Source organism: Grus americana, chromosome 1, assembly GCF_028858705.1.
Source record: "Grus americana isolate bGruAme1 chromosome 1, bGruAme1.mat, whole genome shotgun sequence".
Taxonomy (NCBI): Eukaryota; Metazoa; Chordata; class Aves; order Gruiformes; family Gruidae; genus Grus; species Grus americana.
Genome location: NC_072852.1, coordinates 75,469,541 through 75,488,029, shown reverse-complemented (window position 1 = coordinate 75,488,029; position 18,489 = coordinate 75,469,541). Strand labels below are relative to the sequence as shown.

Here is an 18,489-nt window from a genome sequence, read left to right as displayed (position 1 = left end):
CCCCAGCCCCCCGCCCCGCCGCCACTTACCGCAGCGCGGTGGGGCGGGACGCGGCCGGGCCGGGCGGGGCGGAGCGGAGCGGAGTGGGGCGGGCGGAGCGGAACGGAACGGGGGGCCCGGCCGGTTCAGCCCCGCAGGCCCGGTCCGGGGTTGGACTGAGCGGCGGGCGGCTGCGGGGAGCGGCGGGCAGGGCGGCCCGGCGCGGCCGGGTGGGGGCACGGGCACCGGCACACACAGACGCTTCCCTGCGCTGAGCGGTACCCGCGGCTGATGGGGTGATGGGGCTACAGCAAATGTAGCGGGGGAGCAAGGTGCTTACACTGTTTGTGGCCTCTCTGTAGGGAGCCGGCGGTGCCCGGGTACGCAAAGCCAACCGGGCAGCGGCACGCTTGCTTTGCTCCCTCCGGTAAGCCAAGAGTTGTGCCTTTTTAACTTTATCTCACCTCGAATCTCGCTGAGACAGTTTGCAGGCAGAAAGCGAAGCATGTGCGTAAGTGTTTGGAGGACCAAAGCCAGGATCTCATGGCCTTTGCTGCTTTTGACAAACTTAATTACCTGTTTCTGCAAGAAAAAAAAAAAAAAAAAACCAAACAGAAAAAAGAAAAGACATTCGTTTTTATGGTTGACAGCTCTTGTTGGGCACAGTCAGAGCGATTATAATGTTTAGCTGGTGTAATGGGCATTGGCAGATGGGTATTTGTGGATGGGACGGGCATAGGAGAAATTACGCACAATGGCAAAAAACAAACAGTGAAATCGTAGAAGTTCATTCTTTTTCCCACAGGTCGAGGTTTACAGTTTTGGCTCTTGTGTTTAATGGAAACTTGCATTCTTGGAAATTGCAGCTTTTTTTTCCAAAGTCTTAGGGTTTGTAGTAGGAAGAATAAACAGTACATCAACTTTATGAAAAGATCTAAATTTAGATTTTAATGAAGCAAAGTGTAGAGATTTCATTGTGTCGGATTAACTCCTCCATGCCCAAGGAATATGTGTGTGTGTGTGTGTACAGCGGGGAGGTTTCTGAAGTTTTCTGTGTATCGCTCAAGTGAATGACCTATACAGTATAAAATTTATACAGAACTTAATACCTCCTCTCTGTAAACTAGAGCAAGAAAGAAACTCTTGACAGGCCTGCTGTAGTCAGGAAGGTTTTAAGTGTATTCAGGCTTGGAAAAATTGAGAAGGTGCATTTGACAGGCAATGTAATCCTCGGCCTGAAGATATCCACCCTGTCAAACACATGCATGTGCTCGACTTTAAATAGATGAGTGATTCCTGGAAACTTTTCCAGCACTATCCTTTTCTAATACCAGATATCCAGTAGTCAGAAAAGACACTGACTCTAAGCCCCAGTCATATTAGGCAATTAGCTAAACATCTGTGCATGAAATTAACTTTAGGCAGATGACCAGCTCCGATCTGAAAAATCAGGATCTAAACCAATTACCTTTAGATTCTAACCAGACTCTTGAGTACAAATGCATAAAGTCTCTTGGGTGGGTATCTGCAGGATCAGCGTCGTTGGTGCCAGCTATGACGCTTCATGGGCTGGGCTCAGAGAACTCGGGACGTTAGGCTGCTACAAATGGGGTGGCAGAGACAGGTTTTGGGGGGCTGACTCATTTGATGCAGCCTCCAAAAGTGCATCTCACTTGGGTGTAACTATTGGAAATAACTGATTTCATGAAAAAAATTTCCATTCCCTTTTCCTTTTTTCCTTTTCCTTATCCTTTTCCTCATCCTTTTCCTCCTCCTTTCTCCCTTTTAGCTCCTATGAAGTATTTGTTCCATGCTAGGGCTAGAAACAAGATTGATGTCCCCCAGTATGGCTGCTAGCTGCATCTCAAAAACATAAAGAACTGTCTGGGAACTGCATGGAAACCCCCCTCCTTTTTCATAAGATCCTTGAATTACATTATTTTGCTTCTGACACAAATTTACTCATATCACATGCCCAATTGCACAGTTTCCTCTGAAGTTATTGAAATCCACAGCTTTATAAACAGGGACACAGAAACACCAAGAAACGCCACTTTTATTTAGTTGCCATCTTAGAGCGTGACCCACCACTGTGGCTGCATTGAGCCTCAGCCCCTTCTCACGCTGCCGAGGCCCCGCAGCCGCGCTGGGGTGCGGGGGAACGGGAGCTGCTGCCAGTGCACTCCTTGCCCCATCTCTGCTGGCAGCGCCTGGGGCTGTGTGACACAAAATTAGTGTGTGGATTAGCAGCTAGTTTGGCAAAATGGATCAAAATCATCTCTGAGGGCAGGTGGGAGCAAGGAGGGACCTTCCTCGAGCTGGTCAGGTGGAACAACTTGCTGCCAGTGCTGGTACTGTCAGACACCCCTACGACCTCTCAGCCCCACTTATTCCCCACTAACCTGCTGGGGGTTTCCTCCCCCTTAATTGGGCACCATGCAGAGCCTGGATTTTTTGTAGCTGAAATAGGAAAGAGTCCCATCAAACACACAACAAACAGTCTTAGCACAACCCCAGTATGACTAAACAAAAGTTATTGATCCTTTTACACGATACATTGGAAGAAAAATGCTCATAAAATCCCGTCTTTCCATCTCTGCCTGTTCAATACTGAAAGAGCTTTTCCCTCACAGGAGGGGATGCCTTCCCCCTCTCTTACACTTGAGATTAGCTTCGAGGAAGCCTGCTGGGCCATGACCGCCGGGATGTGAAGATCAGGAGCACCAGAACTATTCCCTCTTCTTGGTTAAACATGAGACATGATTTTGAGCACAGCATCCACTTCCCCAAGTTACAGTGTATGAATATGCTCTGGAGAGTGACAGCTGCTAAAAATGTTCCCCTTTGCCCTTTGAAATACTTGCTTGGTTGCCACATGCACATTTAAGTCTGAGATTTAAGTAATAGCTGGGAAAATCTCCCAAAAATGTCTCCTAACCCTTTTTGTAAGGAACAGAGTGTCTGAGTGCTGTGAACACAGCCTTTTCAGGCAAAAAATGATCAGAACTGATGGCAGGTTTGGGTCTAGCTTTATTGCAGCCCATCGTGCGTCTCCCTTCTTGCTGTTTCCTTTCCCCTCCACCCACAAGAGCTACTGATATTGTGGTAAATATCACTTCACAATTATGCCTATCTAAAAAAGGATTAAATAATGTGCTTAGGCATGAATCTGAAATTTCCACATTATAGCTGTGTCCTGCCCTTTCAGAAAATCCTGCTTCGTAATAAGTTTTGTTTGAAATTCTAATCTTAGCTTAGAGATAGGATGACTTTGCAGGCATCCAGAGATGTCATGCACTCAGCACGAGGCTTCCACAAAGACACAAAGCTGATAAGCCATATTCGGATAGCATGGATGAACTCTTCCCCAGCTGAACTGGCAGTAGATCCATCAAACATGAAAGAACAGAAACTGCAAACTAAGGGCGTCTGCTACCCTGAACCAGCTTTTTTTTTTTTTTCCTGTTTCATGCAAGAGCAGCAGGACAAAAATAGTCTTTGTCATCAAAATACATGTAACTAGTGCCCCTCGTCCAATATTACTAAGTTGCATAGTGAAGTTTGTAGATGTTCTGGGGGTTTGCTGGCAGAGGAATTGTTTCCCATTAAAACTATCTGGTTTGGAAATGATACATCAGCCTTGTTTGACGAAATCTGGTACTCTGACTTCTCTGTGGGTGTCAGGCCATGGGGTGCAGGCTATCAACCCTCTGCAAAGCTAGCAATACGTTGGCAGTTCTGTAAATCTCTGTTACAGTACTTCTAGTGCCAACAAATGTGGTCTGGTTCATTTGTCACCGGGAGTTTAGTATTTTCTGTCCCCCTGCATGTAGTCACCAGGTAGCAGATGGGATGATATGTCATGGTTTAGCTTCTGCAGTTGAGTGAGCTGATGGGCACGGCTGGCCATGGCGAAGGTATCCCCTACCTTTGTATCTGCTCCCTGCGTAGCACAGGGAAGAAAGAGACACCCGCACCATCTTGGGTGAACTGTCTTAACTGGCATCACCTATGTCCGCTAGAGCATGTCCTTAGCTCCTCAAGCAGGTCTGAGCTTGCTATAGTTTGATCAGCATTAGGCTGACTTCAGAGTGTCTCTGCTCACAGGTGGCTCCGTGGGCTTGGTGGGCAGCGATAGTCCAGCCAAACCTGCCCGGAGCCGGGCCCCTGCTGCTGCGTGCACTGCAACAGACGCTCCCCGCTGGCTCCTGTGGCCTCTCCTAGGAAGCGCTGCTGTCCTCTGAGGACTCACCTGGTACTGCAGAAGGTGAGCACATGGGCCATCAGCATGCATCGGCGAGAGAGGGCATGGTCCTAGAGAAATGCATTCAGCCCCGCAGCGTGAGAGAGCAGGCAGGGAACCGGTTTGGGGCTGGGGCTGCAGCCCCTGGCCTGCACAGACAGAAGAGGGGGGAGGGAAGAGAATAAAGATGATCACATCCAAATGACATAGCTCCTACAGTCATCTGATTTATGAAATCCAACATCTTTTAGCCTCTGTTTCCCTAACTCCACCTCTGCTCCAGGGACATGCATGAGCCAAGAAAAGGGCAGTTGAAAGAAATGCCTTATGCTGCAGGATATACCTTATACTCACTCTCTGCCATAAGCCCTGGCCTCATTTCCCTCTAGACATGACCACATCATATTAAGTCCTTGTGCAAAACCCACCAAGATTTCTTGCAGCTCCACACTACTTATCGATCTCCCTGTCTTTGTCTTTAATTTTAGCTGTGTGTTTGTTTCTTCCCAGATCTCTGATTTATAGTGCAGGCTGAAAACCAAAGGTTGCACTTTGCAGACTCAGCCTGCCACAACACCTCCGTATCAGGAACGCTGGCAACACTTTTACCCAGCCCACCTTTTAGACTGTGGTATCCCTGACCTGCAAATCTAGGTAGTCCTCTCATTTTTCAGTTCACGGCAGATATTAGCTCCCACATATTTCAGTTTAAGCCTTTAGCTCAAAGTACAGAAATACTGTACTGTCACATTGGGGACTTGCCCAAGTCAGTCTCTGCTACAGCGTGAGATGGCAATAGTCACAGTGGTACAGCCTTGTTCTGATACCTGATGCCCTGAAGTCCATCTGTTACATTACACGCCCCTTCCTGGAACAGAGGTTTCCTCTGAGGCTCTGGGAAGAGACCAGTTTGGGATTTTTTTGTGTGTCTCCCTGTGCTGTAATTTATGGAAAGGCTGGAAATCAGCTTCTAAGTAGGTTGAACATGGTAAGAATAAGTGTCTAGCTGCGCTGCTAATGCACTGGAGTATTTTTTCCCTTAGGTGCTTCTCCTCTCTGGCTCCTGGCTATTTCCCTCATGACTTTTTTTCTATGGAAAAACCGGCTGCTGATTCATCTGTCTGTGATAATTCCCATTTCTAAGTTTACAGGCCAGGCCAAATTCTGAGTAAGCTGAGTAGAGGTGTGAACTCTTTGCCTTCTCTAGCTGATGGAGCTGTGGATGCTTCTCTTCCCACTCCTTGCCAAACTCTTATGATCAGACAACAGATGGAGACATCAAATGGTTTAAGTTCACTTGCTGGTCAAACCACAGCATGGGAGGACTTCCTTCAAGCTCCTAACCTGCTGGCCAGTGCCAAAGTGCCTCCCTGCAGCTGGGGTGGAAGAGCTGGCGGGAAGCTTCAGTGCTGTACTTCGTATCACCGGGGCAGTGGAGAAAAGGTAAATGAGGGTTTGGCTTCCTTCCATGCCCCAAGCATGGTCCAGAGACTGTGCTAAATGTGCAGGATGGACAAGGCAACCTTGTGTTGGGATAGCTGTGGTTTTAGACACACAGATGCTCTCACAGGTGGGCTGAGCCACTTTTCCCATTTTATTTAGCAGTGTAGGTAGAGCCTAAGGGTTGGCTCTAGGAACAGGTAGGGCTGCCTCAGGAGGCTAAGTGGTGGAGGCAGCAAAAACCTGGAAGCTGAGAGAGTGTGTGGACTCCGACTGCTGGGACAAACAGTAGCTGCCATTTCTCTTCTCCTTTTCCTCTGGTGGTATCTCGAGCAGCAAAGCCAGGTATCAAGGATTTTTCATTCCATCTCCTTGTCCAAACTGAGCTTATTCCTCTTGTGCAACACAAGCCAGAAAGCTTCTGGCTGGCTTCGGCCTCAGAGTAGCATGACACAATTTTGTCTCCTCTTCTGAGAAGCCCGGAGCTGGCTCAGAGAGCCATATCACCAGCTGAAGGAGACTTTTCTTTTGATTCATGAAATGGAATTTTTATGTATTTCCATCTTTGCGCTTCCAGGTCCCCTTGCCTACAAGTGATTGATACACCAGCTATCTCTGCTGGCTGCAGAGCGAGGGTTAAATTAAGATTATGCCATTGGTGGAAGATAGATGCTATCTCTCATCTTACGATCATGTCACAGAACAGCTGGCAACTCCGAGCCCTCTGATCCGGGATGCTATGGTGGGACCCGGAGGAGTAGATCTCCCCAAATGTGAATGATTCAGCCATGAAAATCTGCAGTACGCAGAACCTCTTAGAGCCTCAGGTTCCTGCCTCTGATTGAGAAGTCTAATGGTCATAGTTGGTATTGCTGAAAGAGTAAGGGCCTAATCTAGCTAGTACGATAAAAACACATATAACCGTTATACATGAATCTGTAACTTTCTGCTTTTCAAAGAATATGTTGCTTCGGGGCATCTGTAACTGTGATACCGAAGGGTGGTGGTTCTGGACCATGTCATTTACACTAAGCTGCATTAGTTCCTTAGTTACATGGTTAAATATTTTACTGGACGTTTAAATTATATTTATGGATGTAAGCTGGTACAGCCAGAAAACCCTGAAGTAAATTAAAGGGGGAGTTAAGAAATGTCACGGGAATAGCTATGAGACGGTCTTATGGGCAGTGCTAGCTGGCACTGTTCATTACTTATTTATACCTTTTATCCAAAGGATGTATAACCATGTAATTTTTTTAATATAAAAATGATTAATATACATACATGGGAATGAATGCACTGGGAAGTGAAATGTGCAACATGGTAACGTGAGCTGAATGCTGCATTGTTGTATAGTAATTCACAGGATGCAAATCTCTGTGTTCAATGAAAATGAAAGAGGGCATCTTGCACATGATGAGTGTCAATACACCAAATAGAAACTAATTATTAATAATAAGATTTTTTTTAATGACTGCTTGTTTATAGTCTCTTCAGTATGTGACTTCTTATATTACAGAAATAAACGGCTCCTGCCAGGAATGTCTGTTATGTTTGCAGGGGTAGTGTCTAGCAGTAGACAGATGCTATCAATAATGACTAATTAATAACTGTGTAGTAAATAGATTAAGACTTTTCTTAAAATCTCTCTTCTCTTGAATGATTACATTTGGAAACTTCTCTGAACTCCACGGCTTCGTAGAAGCCAATACTCTAAGCTGTACTGCCAAAACAGCATCAGCACATTGCTAATTTGTAAGAGTCAGAGAACTTCTGCCTCACAACAATTTTTTGATAATTTGAAAACCTGATAATCTTTCCCCACAATTCCACACAGAGGTCAGTTCTGGTGGAGAAAAAACAGAGCAGTAAAAAACCAATGTGGAAATGATTGGGATGTTTGCATGGCAATGAAGAATTTGATTTACAGTTTTGTTTTCAGACTTTTTTTAGTGCTCTCTTAGTTTTGCCTTTGAAAGGATTTATTTCCAGAGAAACTAAAGAGCTTCTTACATGCCATCATTGAACTCGCATCAGAGAATTTACATACCATAGCTCGATTTTAAATTAGGCTTTCAAAAGATACTTGAGAATATAAAATAGCAAACGTGCTGCGGAATTAATTTTTTGCCTTTAAACACATTTTATGGGAGAAGCATTGCTCCAGAGAGATTTTAACAAGTAGCAGTGTGGTTTCACTAGATATTTGAGAACTGATTTCTATTGGCAGTTTCACACTGGGGATGCTGGGCCATAGAGCTTGCAAGGGAAACACGCTCCAACTTTTGCCACTAAATAATGGAAACGTGATAATGAAAACATGGCCCTTGTCCACAGCTTTTTTATAAAGGTAGCTGTATGCCTCAAATACATTATACCATTTGGGATAAAATTCCTACCTAGCTTGCGTAAAATGTATGTGTGATGTTTCCTTCAGCTTCTCATGACACGTTAGCAGAATGGTATGTGAATATTTTGGCATCTTTACACAACGAAGCACAAGAGCCCATTGCTTTAGCAAGCAAAAATAACACAATTAATTAAAACAATATATTATAGAAGAAGTTTGAAGAGACCTGCTTGACCACATTCAAAATTGAGGTCATCTGTCTGTGAAAACATAATTCAATATAATTACTTTTTGCTGACAGAGGTTTTACATATAATGAGATGCCAAATCCTTTGGGCACGTTGGTAGTGATTGAATTCAGTGGGAGTGTATTAACTTATAGCAGAGATGTTCTGTTAGTTTACACTAACATAAAAGGGGCTCGTCCCGGTGCTAGAGAAGTCTTTGATAATATATTCTTTCAGCTGGATGTTACAGTTGGAAAAAGCAGGTACACTCTTGCAAATAAAGAGGTTTTTCACATCTGCAATGAAACTAGAACTTATAAACACTTGAGATACCTCTTTTGCATATCAATTCGCCAAACAGAGCAATAACCTCTCCCTGCAGACTTTGCCATGCGTATGCCCCTGGCTTATTAGAGCTGTCCCAAACTTCTATAAGGCTGTCCGCCTTGCAGGAAATGCTGGTGGATCAGTGCGTCCTCTTTGGTTTACACGTGGCTAAAAATCCCACCGACTGTCTTATTTCCACCTCTCAGAGCTCCCTGAGGCTACAAAGTTAGCAATCGAAAAGGCAGACATCTAGTTCAAGCTCATTGCCTAGATTCCTTCTGCAGATGTGGATGAGAGACGAGCACCTCCATCAGGTCAGTCATCCCATTGACCAAGTGATGTGGATCTTTGCCTGGCATTGAAAAAAGCATGCTTTTGTTCTTAGAAATCTTTCTTCTGAACAGAAAGGAAATGAACCTTGAGTTGCTTGTACCTTATGCTTCTTTAGAATAAAAGATCACATGTGTGTTTGTGTATAAGCACACACATATACAGACAATATACTCTATATCAAATACAAAACTTACCCAGGTGGTTTTAAGAGGTCTTCATAACAAAGCAAACTATGAATAGTTAGTTATAAGGGACTCTTTGAAATAATATATAATATTAATCTAAAACAAGTCTGAAGTTACAAAAAGTCAGCAAGAAACTCAGCTCAGAATTAGGAGTCCTCACAGCCACTGACTTGATTTAATTTCTTTTAAAAAAACCAAAAAACGAACAACTTTCCTATTTGGCAACTGTAGTGTTTGAAATGTCAAGTCCAAATAATTGTTATGCTCCCAAAATCCCTGAAGCGTAAATAGCAATTATCAGAACACAAGTGGTTCAGGCAAAGCTATTCTTAAGGAGATTCTCATCATCTTTCAAGTTGTGATTGCCTAGAAAACATCACCAAAATAATTCACCGTAGACGAATCCCAGCACCCACTGTGCTGATGTAGATCCCCAGCAAAGCGAATAGATGGAGCGATCTGTTTTAAGTGCTGGATCTTGAGGAGGGAAAAGCTTCCCCTTGCTACCTGTTGGCAGCGTTGCTTTATGGCAGAGGCTCGTGGACCTGCTTCAAGAGCGACTTTAAACCCCTACAGTGGGTTTCCCAGCACGTTGAAGTTTTGGCTCAGTAATAAACACAAAGGTTGTACAGGGTATTTCTGGTTTGGAAGAAGCAGTAATGAGCAGCGAGCTGTTGTGAGTCTGATGAAAGGTCACATACAGGAAAGGTGCAGTCTCATCCGTGCCAGCCATTAGAGCTGGCTCAAGGAGGTGGTCGCAACTTAAAGGTTGAGAAACACTGTTGTGGATCCACAAGCAGTTGCATTGGCAACAGAGGATCTTACTCCTTCCCTTTTACTTCTTCTGTCACAAACACTTAACAGAAAAAGAAATGCAGATGAGGTGAGAAACATAATTTAGGATTTGTCACAGAGATGATTTTCCTCCGTCCGTAGTTAAAAGAAATGTACACAGGGCCAGAGTTTGCATTTAAAGCTCCTTTGTAAAAGGAGCAACTTCATCATCCCGGAGCATTATATTGCAATAATGAAAGCTCATTTAGTTTAATGCTTGAAAAAAACCCACAACCCCAAAACATGATCACTCTAGAGTAAGTGTCCCCCTGAAGATGAGGGGTGTTACGGTAAAGAGCTCGAGAAAGCCAGGGGGAGGGGAGACCGTGCAGAGCTGTGGCAGAGAGGACACAGAGCAGAGGTATGGAGCTCGATCAGGAAGGCATGGGAGGCCACAGGCAGAATGAGGAGCATTCGGGGGTACAAGCATGAACCTCAAAGAGGGTATGGCACAAGGAGATGGTGAAGAAAAAAAAAAAAGCACGGAGGCTGTGGCAAGAGAATAAGTGTTGACCGGCAGAAGGGGAGTGTGACAAGAGTCAAAGGAGCAAAATCTCCAGGCTGATGTTTCCTTTACCGTGTATGCACCACGGCCTAAGGAAACTGCTCCTAAAGGGGACACATTTCAGACCTTGACATGAAATTAAAAGAAATCTGTTTCAAAGACTTCATCCCTTCTACACCCTTCTTAGTAACAAAACAGCTGTACGACTGTTGGGAACACCCTCCTCCATTAGAGGAAAACGCAAAAAAGCAAAGTTCAGCCTAAGCCCTTGGTGACTCTGTAACATCATATGCACAGTGGCTATAGTGCAAGGAGGTCTGGTACCTCTATAGCGGTTGGTTTATGTTTGTTGTCTCTCCTGGGATTTGTGTATGTCGAATAGGATTAATCGCTTCAGGAATCAAATTGTGCTTTGAAACCTGCTAGGCAGCTGTGGGATACGCTACAATGATCATCAAACACTTTGACCGTGGTTAACGTAACACTAGGGCCAGGATTCCTGCGTGCCTCCATCAAAATGAATGAAGCATGCTGGTGGGTTTTTCTCATCCCATAATGTATTTTCTTTTCTACATGTTTAAACAGCAGTGGTAAGTTCTATAGCTCTGGAGGGATGGATGAGCGAAGAAGGTGCTTCTTACACCTGTAATGGCTCTGGAACAAATGTAAGAGGAAAGAGGTGCTAATTATTGACCCCTCTTAAGTACTACAAGATATATGACACAATCCCAGGCCCATGGCAGCCATTTAATGTAGTGGGAACCAGGATCTCTCTGAACTGGTTGGCACCACTTAAAATAAATCAGGATCGCATCGTCATTAAAGATACACAGATAAACAAAGTTATTTATACTTCATCTTCATAGTGACTGAGTCTGACAGCAATGAATCTAATTAGCTTTTCACTGAAGACAATGAAATTAAATCAAGAATGATTTTGGCCTTTTGGCTCTGAAATCTGTGTAACAACATGCGCTTCCGCTGTAAACATCTGCTTTATTTTTTATTTTCTTTGTATGACAAAGGTCAACACAGGGAATTAATCCAGAAAAGAGCAAAAACATTTCACAGCAGTAGACAGGGAAATCACAGAAGTACTTCCCATCATAAAATGTTCAAGACTGAGGGTTTTTTTTAGTTGTGTCACACAGCTTTTATTCCCAATAGTTAAGATGGAAAAAAAAAACCAAACCAAAAAAAAGAAGATAAACCACTGTATCATTTATACACTACCAGACTAAATGTAATCCCAATTTTAAGTCCTACAACTTCTCCAAAATTCATAGCTTTTTTTTTTTTTTTTTTTTTTTTGCTAAGTACTGTGCCTTATGCTCTTTTAATTACACTAGGAATAGGCTGAAGTGTACCTCGTGTTCTTCCTAAATACTACTAGTGAAGCTGATGTTAAAAGCTCTGCCTTTGGAAGTATGTCTGTGAAATTCCTGGAAGTTTACTGTCCATTGTGCAGTTGTCATGGTTCAGAATCTAGCCATACGCATTAGTCAAGTGCAGGCAACTTTTTCAAAGCTGCATGATGTAAATATGTATCTAAAGGCACCTAAATTCTTGAAGATACAGAAATAATTTAAAAATCATACCTTCTTAGACTGGATCTGATTTAGAGATACTCTAGAAACATGTAAAGGAAACAAAAGGTTGTCTCAGGATAAAAAATAATGTGAAGGACTAAAGACATACAAAACAATTAGTGCTTGGCTAACTACATGCCGGTTTAGGTAGAATATTTTAGTGGACATGTTTAAAAGATTGGCTAATATCAAGTTTATAAATTCAGATTATTTTTAATACAAAGTCTTAAGATACTGTACAAAATTCCTCTATAAGTCTATCAAAGCATGCATAATTATAAGATTATTTGCATCTTTGATTGAGGAAAGTCTGCAGAACAAATATGGATTTAGGAACTGGCTGTAGGGATAAGCCATCATTGCACTGAAAAATAGTACTGTGCCAACTATCGTGTGTGAACTAGAGTGAAGGACAGGAAAAATTTCCTTATTTCTGATGGAATTCCTTTCCGTCATTCACGGCTCCTCCACTACAACTTGAAGAGGAAAGTTTATGCCTTTGGAATGCAGCAGATTGCCCCCAGTGTGATGGGTTTGGATTTGGTTTTTTTTTAAATTTTCCCCTCTGGGGACACAATGCTTCTGGGGATCTCTTGTTTCCTTGACAAACTGCACGATTTGATGGCCGGTTCCAGCATAACATATGCAGTTTATAAAAGCAGTGCATTCTTTTGCTCTCTATAAAAGAAAATAAAGTCACTAAAACATCTAAGGAAAATGCCAAATTCCCAGGAAATGAAAACTTCTGCCTCTGTGTGCATGTGTGTGATTGTGAAGTTTAATAGCTTTTGAATGAAGTGACATTTTTATTGCTTTGAGGCATACATGCATTGCAATAGGTTTTATTATTTTGGAAGATGGAAGTGTGAAGAAAGAAGCTCTAAAAAAAAAAAAAAGATAAAAGTGATCTTACATCGAATAGAAAATATTTGCATTTCATTTGTTTAAAAATAAGCCATTAAAATGCATCATGTGATTCTTCACATGTCAGCCCGGACAAATGAAGCAAAGATGCCGTCTTCTTGAGAAAGTAGGTTCTCAGGCGTATCATATTCTAAAATGTTCCCTCGCTTCATGACGATGACCAGGTCTGCCGTTAGGATGGTGTGAACACGATGCTGCCATAAAGAAAAGCACACAGAAGTTTTCATTATGATAATTCTCACTGCAGTTCATTAGTGGGCCTAATGCAAGGCATACCAAGTTTGTGAAAGGCTGTCCTTGTTTACAGTGGTATTTGGAGGTCCTTGTACTATATCTTTAACCTGAAGAGATCTGAAATTACTTTACAGCCTCTGGCACCAACCCTGAAAATACTTATGCACGCGCTTCACTTTCGGTCTGCTAATTGCCATTATGGACGGCACAGCTGTTGGAATAAATCCTATGACATCACTGAAATACATCTTTCCCTTTAGGAAATATGGGCGAGAAACATCCTGGGAATGCCTGCATTGTCAGGTGGCTTAGCGTCCTGCTCCGCTCCTTGGTCCTTCTACCCTGACTGCTCTGCCTCTATCTTAGGGCACTCCTGGGCTGTCTCCTCCTGTAAATCAATTAGTTCCCTCTGAGATTAAATTTGAGTGCGCTACAGGCAATACTTTATCCCCATAGGCAACAGGAATGAAACCAGACTGAGTTTGGTTTCAATGCCGTGTGAATACAGCCAGTCAGGTATAGACAGGGTGAACTCTAAAAGTGTGATATTTCACTATATAGGTTGAAGGTCAGGGATTAGTTTATGGGGTGGATTCCTTTGACATTGTAGATTCAATGTTAGCTGCAGTCTAAGCTTTACTTCAATATGACTAGGATAAATAGTCATGAAATTAAGCAAACCCAGAAACAACACAATAAACACCTTCTTGCACTGCCATCTCAGAAGTTGTGCCGTAGAAAGGAAGCAGAGTGAAAGGAAACTAAAGAGGTAAAAATAACTACCAAAGAGCCAGAAGTCTCGTGAGCAGTGCGGACTGAGAGAGTCTACTTGTGAGTCTTCACCAAAGTGGTGAACAGGCCGTCCTCTTTGAGGAGTAAGTTTGAGGCAGTGTCACATTCAACTAGAAAGCCCTCAGAAAGGACTAGGACAATATTGGCGTCCAAGATGTGAGATACGCGATGCTGGAAAAAAGAGAAGAAAAACAAGTGGGTGAAGGAAGGATCAGCTGTGAATGAAGAGAGAAGGGAAATGAAGCCAACTCTGTGAGGAAAGTTAAATATTAACATGTGCCATTTTGCTTCAGACACCGACTTTGGAAAGGCAAAGCAAAAGAAAAGTGAGATTCCAGTCAGAAGGACAATACTGAAAATTTGAATGGCATGTAACTGAAGGAGAATGTGCTTACTGCTAGCATCTTCAGCATTTACACATCCAAGAACCTTAGAGCCTGTTGTAAATGAGCTAGGTTAAGTGGTTTGCCTGACACAAACTAGTCACTGACAGGCTTGAAACCAGAGTCCAGGAGGTATAACTCTAACCTCTAACCGCAGGACTAGATTCCAGACAAAGCAAATGAAACAGCTGTTGAAACACGTATTTATCTCATGGATAGAACATCTGTTTGTTGAGTAAGCCTGCCGTCACAAGGTGGAACACTGTGTACGTGTGTAGGTGCATATGCATGTATACGTATGCACATACACGTACACACCTGGACAAATATATGGAACTCTGGGGCACTAGAAATGGCAGGAAAACAGGAAAAACCATCAGAAACCCTTAGTTGAACAGATACTAATTTTTGAGCAATTCCCATTGATAGCAATTTTTAAAACCTTTATCGCAAAACCAACTTTTTATTCTGAAAGATAACCCAACTTGAGAAACCACACCAAGCTTTTGAAATCTCAGCTCCTTTTATAAATCCATGCCATGATTGTAGACACCACACATGCACAGACTTCAGAGCCAAAATGCAAATCTAGATTTTGACTCAACTTTCAATAATGGTTTAACCCATGGGTTCGATTTCAATTTTTTAGCGAGAATGACTTCAGATTTTCTTGGAGACGGTGTAGAGGCTGAAGTTGCCTGTAAAGTCCTTCTTCAGATGTGTTTTAGTTTGGCCCCCTTGCAAGATAGCATTTACTGCAAAATTTCAGGTTGATAGTATGCGTCTTGACTCATTCTAGTATCTGGGAATATTCTGACCTTGTGTTTTAGTTCTATTTTGTGATGTTGTTAGTTTTATGTAGTGATGTTTAACTGGCGAAAGGCAAGATTAAGTGCCTGGGAAATGAGGAAAGAGAGCATTTGCTGGCATCAGTACTTACCGCTATTGTTACAACTGTGCGGTCTGCAAAGGCAGTCATCACAACCTTCTGCAAAATGTTTTCCTATCAAAGGAAAAGGCTTACTTCAGTTACTTCCTCCTTTTACATTTTAATTCATGTGTCCTCAAGCACATAGGAGAGAAGATCATATTCCATACTATCTCTGATCTGCACACCAGATTCTCAGTAATGAAATGCCACTGTACAGATAGATTGGTGAAAGCAGGGATTTTCTAAAACATTTAGTCTTTTTTTCCCCTGACTATAGGCATCAAACCCCAAAACACATCAACAGAAACAGCTGAAACAACACAAGAGAAAAGCAAAAAAGCTGTCAGTTTTCTCTACTAAAGAGATCTCGTGGCTGAGGGAAGATGATGCCTCCTCGTAGATTCATGCATCGATGATGCTAGTTGCTATACTCACTGTGGCCATGTCAATAGATGCTGTGGCTTCATCCATGATGAGAATGCTACTCTTGCGGACAAAGGCTCGGGCCAGACAGAAGAGCTGCCTTTGCCCTACGCTGAAGTTCTCTCCTCCTTCTGTCACCATTGCATCTGTAATAAAATCAGTTACTTTGAATGTCACACCACTGAAATGCTGTACGTTCATACAGTCAGGACCGAGTGATTTTGAGTGGGCACCGTGAAAGCTCTGCTTGCGCACAGTTCCAGGGTCAAGCAAAATCCCTGTAAAAGCCAATAAGCATAATCTTGACTGAACACTGCAATGGAGTGATACGAAGAAAAGTGAGCACAGCTTCTTGGGAAAGGAGCTATACATCATTAAGCAAATAGTTGGCACAAACAGCAAATCTGGTAGGCTGCAGGATAGTATCTTAGTAATATGAAATACACTTAATATGGAAGGAAATACGTGAGTTTTCTTCATGAACCAGATCTGAAATGATAAGGAAAATGCTCCATCAGTGTTCTAGACAAGACCTACAGCTCTGCTGGCAGAGCCAGATTCTGCTGAAGGAGTGGAGGTAAAACTGCTCTTTTTTAACCCTTTGCTGACTAGTCAGCCCAGTATGATGCTGAGTTGCTGCAGAATTTTTCTGCAATGAGTGGAAAACCAGACTACTCTTCAGCTTTTTAGTAAGAATATTCTCTCTAGCGTAGAGACAGAATACTCATTAGGTGCCTGTCAACTCCTGCATGCTGGTTAGAGTGAAAGATCCCATGTATCTGTTTATATGTGTGGATGCTCGTGCATGCGTAATTTCATTATTGGCCTATGTTCCTACAGACTTGGTTCAGACATACCAAGGCCTCCTGGCAATGACTTGACCATGTTCTTCAACTGAGCAATCTCCAAAGCTTCCCAGAGTCTATCATCGGTGCACTTGCATTCCGGATCCAAATTAAAGCTGCAAAGAAAACCATAACAGGAGTCTTGTAACTGCAATTACAGTTCATTCGGGTCTTCTGTAAAGGAACATTTTGGCATTCTGTCTCTCACTTGACTTCCCTTGGACAGACTGCGTAGATAGACTGGACTGAGCTAGTAAGGTTGCTTCCATTTTGCATCCCTTCCTGTTCTACAGCGCCCATCACAAACACGCCATGCAACGCTGCTTGTCACCCCCTGATGGCATACACCTACCGGATGGAGCCACTGAACAATATTGGATCCTGGAGAATAATGGAGAGTCGGGAACGGAGAGTATGAAGAGGCAATTTGCTGATGTCTATTCCATCAATCACTATCCTCCCTGTTTAAAACACCATGCAGAAGACATGTGAGGGAATTGCACAAAGCGTGTGATCTGTAGGTAGCAGGCAGAAAGACAAAACAGCTAGTTGGGCCTGGGCTCCAGATGGTGAGGCAGTGTGCCTCTGCGATCTCTCAGCACTGTCGTATAACCATGGGGAAGGTGAATGTATGTAGTAACACAAGCCAGAGGGAACCCAGCTTATTAGTGCTTTTCTCTCTTTCCTTTTTCTTTTTCCCCCACCCTCCCTTAAAGGAAATACGTGGCTTCCATGTTATGTAATTAATGATAGCACCAGAAGGATAATTTATTATGGGGCAACCTGAGCTTTACAGCCAAACAGCGTGAGAACAAGAGCAACTTTTGTAATTAGCCACGTCCTGTGCCTTTCTCTTTTTCCCTTCACTTTAACAGTTGCAGAAGGTATTTAATTTGAGATTGTGCACAATTTCTTTTGCATATGTACGTATCTGCAATCCATACATCAGGACCCAAAAGTATCCTTTGAACTCTAGAAGGAATGGAGTAGCATTAACTTTTTAACAGGAGGCAGCTCAGAAAAACAAAAAGGATGACCTACTCTAAGGCATTTCAGTACCATTCATGCTGGTCCTTACAGCTCGTTTCATTTAAGTATTTGGTTGTGACTTAGCCACATACTGTTCTGCTAACGTAAGATTACTGGAAGCAGTCACATTAATCACTCCTTAACCTAGTAGTTCATTCCCCTACAAGAAGCTGCTGCAACAGCTGGGATACTTGGTAAAGTAAGAGGATTTTTCCTTTTCTAGGCCCTACTTCAGGTCAACGACCATATGGATATCATCTGAAAATCTGATTTATGATGTGCTGGGTGTGGCAACTGCTGATAATTCAGGTGAGGGAGATGGGGGAAACATACAAGAGAAACCAGTCGGCTGCTCTGTAAGTAGAAGAGGGTGAGAAAGGCAGAAGGAATCTCTTCCTTTGAATCCTCAAACAAAAGCCAGGAACTACTGACCCTGCTGACTTTCCCTGGACGCAGAAACTTCCTCTGGGTTATGGGGAAGGGATGGGCCAGGGCAAACTGAATGAGGATATGGTAAGGGGTATTTTCATCAGGCTTACTTCTGCAGTTTCCCTGTGGATTACTTCACCGGGCAGCTGCACTCAGCCCTGAGAAGTACCTAACATTAAGTTCATCAGTTCTCTCTCCCAACAGTGAGAAACTAACCGTGAACTGGCAAATACATGGATAGTCAAAGCTGTGCCCGTATGCCTCTTCTGTCATTCCCAACTGGCATGGTAACTGCATCTTGCAGGTTACTCTATGTGGCCTTATTCCGATGAAAGACTTAATCACTACCTAGTTGGACTACCATTAGTCTTAAGCTTTTATTAGAAGTTCAGAGGAACCAAGATTTCATCCATAGAGTGCAAAGAAGTCCAATTGTTTTCAGACTTTCAGAAAGTCTGAATCAGGTCATAAAACTTCAGGATGAGAC

At 43.1% G+C, this 18,489-nt stretch overlaps 1 protein-coding gene and 1 long non-coding RNA gene across 15 annotated transcripts in view; one reads left to right on the top strand and one right to left on the bottom strand.

Moving 5' to 3' along the window:
• The first annotated feature begins 72 nt into the window (after positions 1-72).
• On the top strand, positions 73-7,302 carry LOC129210234 (uncharacterized). The gene is made up of 4 exons (XR_008578350.1): positions 73-406; positions 4,087-4,246; positions 5,430-5,665; positions 6,240-7,302. It is a non-coding gene; the product is annotated as an uncharacterized LOC129210234 (long non-coding RNA).
• A 4,097-nt stretch (positions 7,303-11,399) lies between these two features.
• Positions 11,400-18,489, bottom strand: part of ABCC9 (ATP binding cassette subfamily C member 9) — a 78,903-nt gene continuing 71,813 nt past the window's right edge. For 11 of the 14 annotated variants that reach the window (XM_054823429.1, XM_054823401.1, XM_054823391.1 and 8 more), the window contains 5 exons: positions 16,897-17,005; positions 16,557-16,660; positions 15,712-15,845; positions 15,286-15,348; positions 11,400-13,130 (listed from right to left, as the gene is read on the bottom strand). In XM_054823429.1, coding sequence (XP_054679404.1) covers positions 12,993-13,130; positions 15,286-15,348; positions 15,712-15,845; positions 16,557-16,660; positions 16,897-17,005 — 548 coding nt within the window. In that variant the 3' untranslated portion in view covers positions 11,400-12,992. Of the gene's footprint in view, positions 13,131-13,953; positions 14,134-15,285; positions 15,349-15,711; positions 15,846-16,556; positions 16,661-16,896; positions 17,006-18,489 lie in introns of all 14 variants that reach the window. The other 3 variants (XM_054823372.1, XM_054823484.1, XM_054823493.1) reach the window with 1 other exon arrangement.